This window comes from Biomphalaria glabrata, chromosome 2 (assembly GCF_947242115.1).
Source record: "Biomphalaria glabrata chromosome 2, xgBioGlab47.1, whole genome shotgun sequence".
Lineage (NCBI taxonomy): Eukaryota > Metazoa > Mollusca > Gastropoda > Planorbidae > Biomphalaria > Biomphalaria glabrata.
The window spans coordinates 33,303,688-33,316,129 of record NC_074712.1 but is presented as its reverse complement, the minus strand read 5'-3'; the positions used below and the strand labels follow the sequence as shown (position 1 = coordinate 33,316,129).

Below are 12,442 nucleotides of genomic sequence, written 5' to 3'. Positions count from 1 at the left end.
GTCCTCTGATATAAAGTAATATTGTATCTATATACCTGGATTTAGACCTAATGCCTTCAAAAAGACAAAAGAATTATTAATCTTTAGACTAAATCATCTTTACATAGGATGTAGTCTCTTATCATCATGTAAAAAAATGGATTTCTCTAAATAAATAATACAAATGAACAACTTTGTTAGTTACTTTTATTATCATCAGAATTGAAAGCTGCAGTTGGTCAGATTCATCACTTGGACAAATACCTGCTGGCTGTGGAGCAAAACAAAGTCTTAATTCCACCAGGACACACACGTTACCTGGCTTGGGGCTTTTCTGACTTGAGTATAAGAATAGGTGCATATGAATCTGATAAGGTAACTAAATGAACATACATTTCAATCTGTTTAGAGCCATTAACTAGGTATCAGTAAAAATGTTGGTTTGATAAGGTGACCAGATAGATTGTTAGATAGCTTATGATATTTCTTTCAAAATGATATGATCATATTGCTTTTATCCTCATCTAGGCTTCACTAGTGTTTGAAGGTTTGGACAGTGGAGAAATTCTATGTGCTTCATGTCCCAATGATAAAATTTTTATCACAGGGGGAACTTGCTGTGTAAGAACTTAGACTTTTTAGTTAATTTAATAACAATAAGATAGAATTAAACTAGAACATTAGGAGGTATGCAAATATTATTGATAGTCTACTAAATTTTTTCTGAATTATTTAAAGGATCATTTTCATTTATACAACTCAACACTTAGGGAATCTTAGTGTAGTGTAACTGAGTTGTTCATTTTCATTGTGTGTCCAGCGTGTCAGAAAGTCCATTTATCTTATCTTATATAATACAGACGTTACTTCAAAAAAGAAGATGATTACGTCCTACGCGTCATGCATTTAGTCATGCATATTAACCAATGACTTAAATTCTGCCAAGTCACTGGTTTTCCTGGCTAGCTCAGGCAACCCATTCCATGCTCTAATAGCACTAGGGAAGAAGGAGTATTTGTACAAATTTGTCCTAGCATATGGGACGAGGAATGTGCCTTTATCTTTGTGTCTTTCAGAGTATTTTATTAAATTTTGTTTTTGTATTTGAAGATTATGGTTCAGTGTTTTATGTATTATTGCTACTTTACTTTGAGCCTTCTGTCCTGAAGGCTTTCTAAATTTAGTGATTTTACTAAAGGTGTTACTCTAGTCAAATGTGAATATTCGTTTGTTATGAATCGCACTGCTCTATTTTGTGTCTGTTCTAGTTTCTTAATGTTTTCTTGAGTTGAGGGGTCCCAAACAGAGGATGCATATTCTATTATTGGCCTAACCAAGGTTAAATAACATTTTAGTTTTATGTTCTTATTTGATTTATAGAAATTTCTTTTAATAAATCCTAATGCTTTGTTTGATTTTTTTGTAGTTTCATCAATATGTGGATTCCATGACAGTTTTTCATTTATTATAACACCTAGGTATTTTGCGTTTTTAGTCTGTGTTACTGGTTTGCCATGAATAAGATAAGTGGAATTAATTTGTTTTAGTTTTTTTGTTACTCTTAACAACTGACATTTTTCTGGGTGGAAAGACATGCTCCAATTTGATTCCCATTTCTGTAATTCATCTAATTCTCTTTGTAAAATATCTGTGTCTTGTGTTGTTTTTATTGTTCTATATATTATGCAATCGTCTGCAAATAATCTGACTTTTGTTCCTGAAGTAATGCAATTTGGTAAATCATTTATGTAAATTAAAAATAGTAGTGGACCCAAGACTGTTCCTTGAGGTACACCTGAGTTTACTGTTATCGGTGTTGATTTAGAGCCATTTATTATTACAGTTTGTTCTCTCCCTATCAGAAAGTCTTTAATTCACTGATGCAGTGGACCATTAATGCCGAAATATTTTAATTTTTTAAGCAAACTATGGTGGTGAACTTTGTCAAAAGCCTTAGAAAAATCTAGTAAGATAGCATCTATTTGTTCACTATTATCTAAACCTTTTGAAAAATCATCAATTAGTCCTATTAGTTGTGTTTCACATGATCTATATTTCCTAAAGCCATGTTGTGTATGTGTGTTCATAATACTTCAACAGTGTCATGTGAGACCTGTTTGTATTTGTTGACTGTTTACTTTAGCCTAATCTTGTTGAATAAAGCCAAGATTGTGGTTTTCTAGTAATTTCATTACACTTAGATATTATTCAATTGAGTACTTATTTTTAAAACTTATGAATTTATTTGAAGATTGCAGCATTTTACATGGCTATCTTGATTCAAATGAATGTAACCTACAAATGAATCATGTGACAGAATAAACCATTTTCTGCAGCAGTAAATTGTTAAAATAAATGGATTGTACTTTGTGATGTTTAGGTTGTCAATGTGTGGGAGTACAACAATAAGGAAAAGAAAGCAGTTCTCAAACAGCCATTGTATGGCCACACAGAGCCTGTTACTTGCCTGACATCTTCTGCTGCCTACAGTTTAATTGTAAGCGGCTCCAGAGATAGAACTTGCATATTGTGGGACATGAGTCGCCTGATCTATGTCAACCAGCTAAGAGGACATGTAGCACCTGTGGCAGCTGTTGCTATCAATGATCTTACGGTCAGTGACTATTTCTGTCTTGAACATCACTAACTGAAATTGTAAACTATAGGTGTATAATTTTTTTTAACTTGATCTCATCTAATTCTAGGGAGACATAGCAACTTGTGCTGGAACATTTCTCCACGTGTGGAATGTGAATGGGGAAATGATAGCCAGTGTGAACACCTCCACAGGACGTAACCAGCAGATTCTCTGTGTCTGTATCTCACAGGTTGGTTCTTCATCACAACATTGCTTCCACTTTCTTGCAGACACTAGCTAGTGACCTACAGATTAGTAGTCTTTGTCATTTACATCTCAATGGAAAAAAAAAATATATGACTAATAAACTTTGTACATGAATTCAATTAAAATGCAGTGGTCTATTTTTTGTATAGATAATTTTGTGTGGACTTTAATTCCATCTTGTCTCAACAGATGAATGAATGGGACAACCAGAATGTTATTTTAACTGGAAGTACTGATGGCGTTGTTCGAGTAAGTTGTTCACTTTTTTTTTAAAAGGTCAAAAAGATCAGAAACAGAACAAATCATTGTCATTGTCATATCCTATAATCATTGCAAAGTTTGATTATTACTGGGACGTCATAAAAAGTTAGTAAAATGTTTTACATGTTTTGGATGTTCCTTCAGAGTGGAAGTTAATCTACTTCTGAGTCCAAACCTCCTCAGGATGAGGGTGGAAGGGTATGAACCTAGGACCATTGAGATGCAACCAGGCACAACCAGGCAGCCATGACTGAAATTTAAATACCCAAATTGCTTTTCTTAGGGAGAAATTCTTTTTATCACATGGTCCTATAGGGCTGCTTAAAATTGGAAACAAACATGAAAGTAAAAGACTTAATATTTAGCAAGGGAAGTTTTTAAGCTTTTTGTATTAGTACAATCACAGCATATACCAGTGGGTGACGGCCATTAAGATGATCTTTAGACATAATTAGCTATATGTACCTCAAACATCCCCTGTGTAATAGTATTGGCCAATGCTGCTTCCTTCTTTAATAGACTTAATTTGAGCAACTTTTTTTAACTAGTATAAATAGTGTGCTCAGATTTCAAGAAAGTATTTCTTTATTGGAACCTCCCACTCTGTTATAGTTTAACATTGACATGGGCTCTTCTTACTACATTAAGAAAAATACATTGAAGACGACACAAGCTGAGAATGAAGGAAAACACTTTGAGGAGCTAATGGCGCTTCAACAGACCACCTAGCTGGATGGATAGGGAACCTGATGCCTTTCTAATATTATCTCCAGAAAGAGCTTGTTCGGTTATACAAAAGAGTTTAAAATTATGTACATATCACTATTTTTTAAAACAAAACGTTTAGCTGGATGGGGTGCCAACGGTAAAAAGTTTGAGAAACACAGCTTATTTGCCTTGATCCTCGTCTTAATTGAATTTTATATGACCTGAAAACTTTTTTTAGTAGAAATTGTACGATAGACTTGAAGGAAAATGAGTTTCTGATGCTCAGAAATGCTTAAAAATACTTGATGCCCAGACCTCGATAGGTGATCTGTTAAGCGCTCCCCGAGACTAATAGATGACCAAGGTAGCGGTAAACTTACATTTTCCCCTTTAGATGGTAGTAAAAGTTTGAATAAAACAGCGTAATTTCTGTCTAAAAGTCTAACAAAGGAAACATGTTTAGGTGATTTTAATAAATATACATTGTAAAATATGCAAAACTATTGAAAAAAATATCATAAACAATGGGATTTTCAAATAGAACTGACTAATTTTACATTTTGTGCAAAAATCGATGAAAATAGGTAGTCTTGTATTGGCTCAACAAAATGAATTTCTTTTAGGAAAAGTGGATAAAGTTGATAGCGCGGAGGAAGGGGGACACCCTGAGCTAACCGCACCGGGTGACACCACTGGCTTATGCCATAACCATTTTGAAAACGGGTTATCTTTGGGACTTTAAATCAAGGCCAGTTAGTGAATTTGAAACCAAGAAATTTGATTGACAGCTTTACTCTTTCCTACCTTAACAGTTCATCTTCTATCACTGATCTATGTATTTTTTTTTCAATTAGTGCATGTCTTGAGGTCAATACATTTGCCACATGGTCAATATCTCATAATGTTTTTGAGTAGAAACTCACTAATCCTCTCATTCCAGTTTCTAAGACTATTAAATATAATTGCCATCTAGGACTAAAATTCTTAAATAAGCTTTGAATCATCTTTTATATTTCTTTGTTCATCTTTTAAATAGATGTGGAGCATAGAGTATGTTCAAGTTCCTAAAGAATCCAATTCTGTCAACAAAGAAAGTACTAAGGAAGGCAACTCCTCACCCAAATCTTCTGCTCCGCTTCCCATCGGCTCTAATCACAAATTGACTCATCACAACTCCAGTGACAGCTACACAGGAAGGATGAAGTTGTCTCGCCACGAGTCCTGTGACAGTTACAGTGATGGTAAGCCTGCTGTGGACATGCTGAAAGATTTCAAGGACCCTGACTTTCTTGCTGCCATTGAATGCGACCTTGGCTCCTCTGAAGAGCAGGACAGCCCGTTCTCTAAACGGTTGAGAGAAGAGGACAGGGAATCCTCCTGGGAAAACAAAAGGTTGAGTCAGTTTGGCTCCACCACTATGAGTACCAGCAGTACCAGTGAGAAAGTTTCAGATATCAAAGTTCACCAGGGTGTTGAAAGTGTTGACGACTTGAAGCAAACTTTAGACACAGCAGCTGATGCCTTGGTGGTGTTAGGTAGTGAGGCAGCTGTAGAAACTGTATCTAACACAAGGGAAACTATTGCTCAGGAGAGAGATTCTCAGTCAGAGGTAAAGGTTACTGCTCTATTTCCTTCTGGCTAGCTTCATGTGTCCAATATTTGTTAAATTATCAGTTGTATTTTAGAATACTAGCTGTAAGGTGATGATTAGGAAAGTAGAAATGTTTAGTTACTACAGTACAAATTAATTCTGTGTCAAATGTATTATGACAAGAACTCATCAACTGCCATATTGATTCGTATGAAATCTCATACACAAGTTTCTTTTACCCCTTAGGTGCTTGCTAAGGCAGGTTTTGACATTTGCAATAGGAATGTCACTATTCATGAAAAACTGCAAGCTTTCTATTAAACCTTTGTATTTTATTTCCCCAAAAGGCCACATTCTATATATAAAGCATAAAAAGAAATAGCACGAAAAAAAAGTATTATGTATTTGGGGGGGTGGCAGTGAGTAGGGTATGAACCCTGGACCATCAAGACAACCAAATGACAGTCCAGTTTTCATACCGCACAATCAGGCAGTTTAGTGTAAGGGTATAAGTGAAAAACTAGATTTCATATGAATCCATATGGCAGTTGGTGAGTTCTTGTCAAAATACAATTGACACAGAATTAATTTGTACTGTAGTAACTAAACATTTCTACTTTCCTATTCATCACTGTAGACAATAATTTCAAGACAACACCTGCGTTGTGCTCATTTATGTTAGGCAATCAATAATTATGTAATTGAAAAGATTCCATTTCATGTTTTTATTTTCAGTGTAGTAAACTAATAAGTGTGTTTTTATTAGGAAGATTTGATTGTACCTGTGTAACATGTTTGTTTTAAAGGTTCCAAATGAAAGTGTCTCAGAACTTGTTGGAAGTGAGTCCTCAGAATTTGAAGTCCTTAGCGAGCAGGATTTGTCAGACTCCAGGAAGAAATTAGCTGATGATGTTTTAAAGAAATACAAACCTCTTGGGAAACATACTTTGAGAGAAGGTTGTGTTCTTAATATTTTAAAACCATGTATTTGTGTAGTTATCTCAACTTAAAGGTTAGGAAGGTTTACAGTAACTTTTATATTTAAAAATTGAATTGAGATTACATGCATTAGTTTAGTTATCTCAACTCGTATGTTTACAGTAACTTTTTAAAAGTTGTTTAAATTTATAATAAAACGTTGCCATTTAAAAAAAAAAGAAAAGGTTAAACATATACAATTGAATCTGTGTTTAACTAGATGCATGTGTCCCCTCTTTCAGGTTTCTGTTGGCAGAGACAACTTGTGTTTAGAAGCAAGCTCACCATGCACACTGCCTATGAGCGCAAGGATAACAAGGAGCCAGCAGCAGTCACAGCCATATCTATTTCTAAGTAAGTTCACTAGTCACTGCAATCACAGCCGTATCTATTTCTAAGCAAGTTTACTAGTCATTGCAGTCACAGCCATATCTATCTCTAAGCAAGTTCACTAGTCATTGCAGTCACAGCCATATCTATTTCTAAGTAAGTTCACTAGTCACTGCAATCACAGCCGTATCTATCTCTAAGCAAGTTTACTAGTCACTGCAGTCACAGCCATATCTATCTCTAAGCAAGTTCACTAGTCACTGCAGTCACAGCCATATCTATCTCTAAGCAAGTTCACTAGTCATTGCAGTCACAGCCATATCTATCTCTAAGCAAGTTCACTAGTCACTGCAGTTACAGCCATATCTATCTCTAAGCAAGTTCACTAGTCACTGCAGTTACAGCCATATCTATCTCTAAGCAAGTTCACTAGTCACTGCAGTTACAGCCATATCTATCTCTAAGCAAGTTCACTAGTCATTGCAGTCACAGCCATATCTATCTCTAAGCAAGTTCACTAGTCACTGCAGTTACAGCCATATCTTTCTCTAAGTAAGTTCACTAGTCACTGCAGTCACAGCCATATCTATCTCTAAGCAAGTTTACTATTGCTTTTTTTGTTTCTTTGGTAATTAAAGCAAAACAGTTACAATTGTGTTTCATGAAAATCAATGAACCAAAAAAAAAATTTTTGTCATCAAAAAATGGGGAAAAGGAAGGGGTAGTAAATCATCATCATAGTTTTTATTATTTATCTCTTATGTATATTTTGCAATAAATATTCATAGTGGTTTCATTGTATTTTACCGGATAGTAAACTTTTTTTTTCTAAGAATAATGCTTCATATCCTTTAGAATCTCCATTTCATTAGTTCAGTTGAACCCTATCTTCATATCCTTTAGAATCTCCATTTCATTAGTTCAGTTGAACCCTATCTTCATATCCTTTAGAATCTCCATTTCTTTAGTTCAGTTGAACCCTATCTTCATATCCTTTAGAATCTCCATTTCATTAGTTCAGTTGAACCCTATCTTCATATCCATTAGAATCTCCATTTCATTAGTTCAGTTGAACCCTATATTCATATCCTTTAGAATCATTTCTTTAGTTCAGTTGAACCCTGTTCTTTTCCACTCCTTGATTATCTCATCAAATTGTATTTCCTACCCTCTATCTCTTTGTGCTTTAAATAATTGTGTGATTCACTGATACTATTGTTGTTGTTTTTTTTCCCTGTTGACCAGAGACCACAAAACAGTTTATGTGGGGGATGTTAAGGGAAGACTATGGAGCTGGACTGTGACCAATCAACCTGGGCGTGTTGTTGCTGACCATTGGATCAAAGATGATGGAGCTGAAGCATGCCCAACATGTGGAGTGAAGTTTTCCTTTGCAGAAAGACGCCATCACTGTCGAAATTGTGGCTATGTTTTTTGTTCCAGGTAAGAAAAAGAAGTCTTGTACTTGACTTTAATTGTTTCTTATTGTTCTTCTTACATTTCACCACTAGACACTTGAAGTGGTTCAGCTTGTGGAGTATCAAGTTTTAAAGCTCATCAAAACAGAAAGTTCATTAATATAAATAATGCAAATCATTAAGGCTTTTTATTTATTTTGTAATTTGGACAAACATGTCCTATTAGTGCTCTGCTAGGTTCTTATAATGTTTCTTTTACACTGTATGTATTTGATAAAGTCAAATTAAAAACAAAACAAGCAAGATATTCCTGCCCCATCTTCCTTTGCAATAAACTATAAGGAATCAACGTTTCTGCCCCCTTTTATTATTATTATTTTATTTTTTTTAACTTAAAATTTTATTTTGAGTGAAGACTTCTATATAATTTTTTTACTTCAGTATTCATTTATATTCATTTGCCCTTGAAGTGCTGAAAATGCTCTTTACTTTTGAGTGGTCCACAGGAACATTAATCACTATATTAGTTCTAGCTCTTTCTTTAAAACATTTGATTGTATGACAAGTTTTATTTGTATTCTTGCATTTTTTTTTTAAATGTCTTAATGGAAGCATAAAGTAGTGTGTATGTGTGATTTCAGGTGCAGTTGTTTTGAGACAGAGATAAGAAGGTTAAGAATATTGAAGCCAGTCAGAGTCTGCCAGGCCTGCTATAATATTGTCAAAGCCCAACAAGCCTCAGAAAATCTTACTGGCAAATAGAAGAAAGACAGCAAGAACAATTTGTGACTAGCTTTGCATGGCAGACACTTTGAACTTGTGCAATACAGTTGGACTCTGATCATTAGAGAACTGACATTCTCTCATCTCTAGTCATTGAAATCTAGTTTGATCTAGTTGACCAAGTAGCATTCTATACCTGGTGCAGCCATTATACAACTAAGTCTACCTATAGGATTCCAGTCACTTTGAATTGAATAGGATTTCAGCCTTCCCCATCACTTCTCTCTTAATATCATGTAGTATCTCATTATTATTTGTTAGTGTAAAGCAAAGTATTATTTTCAAGCTTATCACTGGGAAATAGAACTGTTATTTATGTACATATGCAGTTTATGTTGGATCATTTCAGTTGTGTCAGATACTGTACTGTTGAAACCTAATGAGATTCACTCAGTCCTTAGTTTTGACTGATGTTCTCAGAATGCTATCAAAGTCCCAAATGATTTAAATTGAAATAAATCAATCTATATTTAAAAATATGTTCAATTTATTTGTGTTTATTTGCTAACGTTCCATTTATTTTCAGTTGTTACGTCCTTCATTGACATAATAGAATATTGTGTTTTTGTTCATAATTTGTATCTAGAACTATTTATAACAATACTTTGTGAAATTCTTGTGTCTAGAGTGTGTCTTTACAATTTTAACCCATAATGTCTTTCTACATATTTAACTAGATAAAGAGAACAATTTAAAATAATTTGAGGCAGTCAGTAAGTGCTCCAATTTTTAAGGTTTACTTGTATCTAGAATGGAGTAATTTTAACTATTTTGAAAAGAGACCCCTAGTGATTTTATCCATTCATTTGCATTTGTTTAATGTTAATTAAGCTAGACCAAACATTACTTTTGTTTAATCTATGTGGAACTAGGCACTTATAGAGTTAGACCACCCTTATGCGGTACTTTTATGTTAGTAGCAAGATATGATCTTTCTGTTGTTGCTGATAGATGATCTATATGTTGTTATTTATTTCATAGCATATATTTATATTGTCAAGGCAGACATTGTTGAACATTGTTCTGTTGTAGTGAACACTTGAATGTGCTCAACATTCTGAAGTACATGTATTTTGTTGTCTCTCTAGAGAAACTAGTGCAAGTATTTTGTTCAGTTTAGACTTTTAGTTTTGTAAATTGATGTGTAATACATACTGTTCCTAGGAACAAGTAATGATTTAATTCAAGAAAAAAATGTTTCTAAATTGGTTGTTATCTCTTTATTTTTTTTATTGAGCTGCAATGAAGGAATTGTTTATTCAACATAATATAAAGCAAAATCAGTTGGTAATATTTCTAAACACTTGAATCAAAATGTCCAGACATTGAAAAATTCTACAAGTATTTTTATTTTATTCAGATGTTGTTTTCTGTTTCTCCATAGTTTGAATCATTCCATTTTAAATAAACATTTCATTCCAGATTTCATGTCATCTATTTGAAGAAATGCTTTTTTTAAATTTAAATTATTGATGTTTCTAAAAATAGGTTTCAAATCTGCTTAGGCACAACTCCCAGGCAGTCATTGCTGAACTATAGAATAATAATATTTCATTCTGTTTTCATCTTAGCCTTGATTCTTAAAAATCATTTATTTGTTCATATCAGTCTAATCTAGACAAAAGGTAAATCAAATGTTTCATGTGTATACCTGGTACTTAACTATTTGTCTTAGTATTAACTACATTGTCACAATTCTAAGAAAGGCTTATGCAGTACAATTTCTTATCCAGCTTATAGAGGAACTGAGCTCCTCTTTGTTTCACTTAGCTCTGCTTTAGAAAACTTAAAAGGGGTTAAGAGTAAGATTTTTACAATAAAACGGTTTGTGATACCATCACCAGTTATTGTCACTTTACAATGAAGTTTTGGCTGTGGCACTACATCTTAACATAGGGCTATCTGATGCTGGCCTGGACAGACTGATGGACATTGACTCTTCACATAGGGCTATCTGATGCTGGCCTGGACAGACTGATGGACATTGACTCTTCACACATGTGCAATACTTCAGGGTCACTTTGTGTTGTGTTTGAACTCAACAGAAAACTATTGTATAGCTAGTGTCATACTGTGATACCTTGGGACAAACTTCCATTTGTCTTCTTTGCTTAGTCTATTCTAGAACATCTTTGCTTGACTCTCAGATTCTTACATTTCATTTACAAATTCAATTGTACAGTTTCTTTATCCACACATTATTATTGTGTTAGTTCAAGGGAAGCTACTCCCTAGAAAGCTTACTGTAGTATTTCCTTCTATGTTAACACAGGATTCAATGTATTTGTGTAACTTGTATGTAATAAAATCATCTAGAAACATGAAAGACTTTTTTTTTATTTCTATGATATTTGAGTTTGTTGTAGTTCTTCAAAATCAGGTGAGGTGGTCAAGCAGTTAAAGTGCTTGGTTTCCAAACTGAGTAGCCAAAAGTACAAATCCCAATGAAGAATGGGAGTTTCAGCTTTTGGTTTGTTCAGTACACAGACATCTGACCAGTAGACATGTGAGCTGAAAGAGGAACTTACTGTATTTATATCTTTCATCGTGATACACAATTTGCATTTTAATATGCAGCATACTGTTTGTTTTTAACTACATTTTATTTCAATGCTTTGTCAGTACACTTGCCAAGAAAATGCAGATGGACTAAAATAATAACAGAAATATTTTAAAAATCTGAATTTGTGACCCAATAAATGACCTCTTTCTGTAACTTTTGTTGCTTGAGGAATTTTGAGATCAAGCAAAAAAAAAAAAGATTGTTGAGCAAGTTTTTTTTTTTTATATGACTGGATTTTGTTATATATTCTCTCTGTTTTCAAATTGTTAAATAAAATATACATACACAGACTCTTGATAATCTCACACTTTTTAAGTCAACACAGAGGCGGCGACAATGTATGTTGTGACATTTTTCATTTGTTTCTGAGTTAAATGACAGTTTACCTGGTGTAGTTTTTAGTGAACTTTTGTTCAGTCTTTTGGCACAAGCCAAATTGGCAAACCTAAACATAAAACATTCTCGTTGTGAAAATAGATTGAAGATGACACCAAATGAACAAATCCTAAGTCAAGTTAATATCCCCAATTTGAGGAATTTTTTTTTCCCCTCTACTGTCACAATTGTTTATATTTGATCATTGAAACTCTATGAGCAGTTCATATTACCATAAATAGGACATGTTCTTGTCATAGAAGGTTAAATTCTTTGAAGTACAGATAAGCTAATGGTGTCGGACTTAATTCAAACCACTTCTGTTAAGCACATCCATTACAAGTTAGGAATGTATACATTAATTTGACTAAAATTAGTCTTTATACTACTAAATATCAACCTACCTTTAATTTACTGAAATAATCAGATTTAAAAGCTGTATTTGATTTATTGATAAATATAAAAAAAAAAACATTTAATATCATTTTAATTATACCAGTTAACTAAAAGTTTATAAGATAATATTTAGTCAAATGTCATACAAACAAATTTGTGTCATTTACTAAAACAACATTTTTATTTGGCATGGTATAAACAGAACCAAGATGTTA

At 33.5% G+C, this 12,442-nt stretch overlaps 1 protein-coding gene across 4 annotated transcripts in view; it reads left to right on the top strand.

Moving 5' to 3' along the window:
• The window catches only part of LOC106056729 (WD repeat and FYVE domain-containing protein 3-like), a 71,914-nt gene extending 60,695 nt beyond the window's left edge, over positions 1-11,219 (top strand). For all 4 annotated transcript variants that reach the window (XM_056020145.1, XM_056020144.1, XM_056020147.1 and 1 more), the window contains 10 exons: positions 200-354; positions 508-600; positions 2,360-2,593; positions 2,685-2,807; positions 3,014-3,073; positions 4,830-5,402; positions 6,191-6,341; positions 6,605-6,716; positions 7,938-8,135; positions 8,752-11,219. In XM_056020145.1, coding sequence (XP_055876120.1) covers positions 200-354; positions 508-600; positions 2,360-2,593; positions 2,685-2,807; positions 3,014-3,073; positions 4,830-5,402; positions 6,191-6,341; positions 6,605-6,716; positions 7,938-8,135; positions 8,752-8,872 — 1,820 coding nt within the window. In that variant the 3' untranslated portion in view covers positions 8,873-11,219. The remainder of the gene's footprint in view (positions 1-199; positions 355-507; positions 601-2,359; positions 2,594-2,684; positions 2,808-3,013; positions 3,074-4,829; positions 5,403-6,190; positions 6,342-6,604; positions 6,717-7,937; positions 8,136-8,751) is intronic.
• The last annotated feature ends 1,223 nt before the right edge of the window (positions 11,220-12,442 follow it).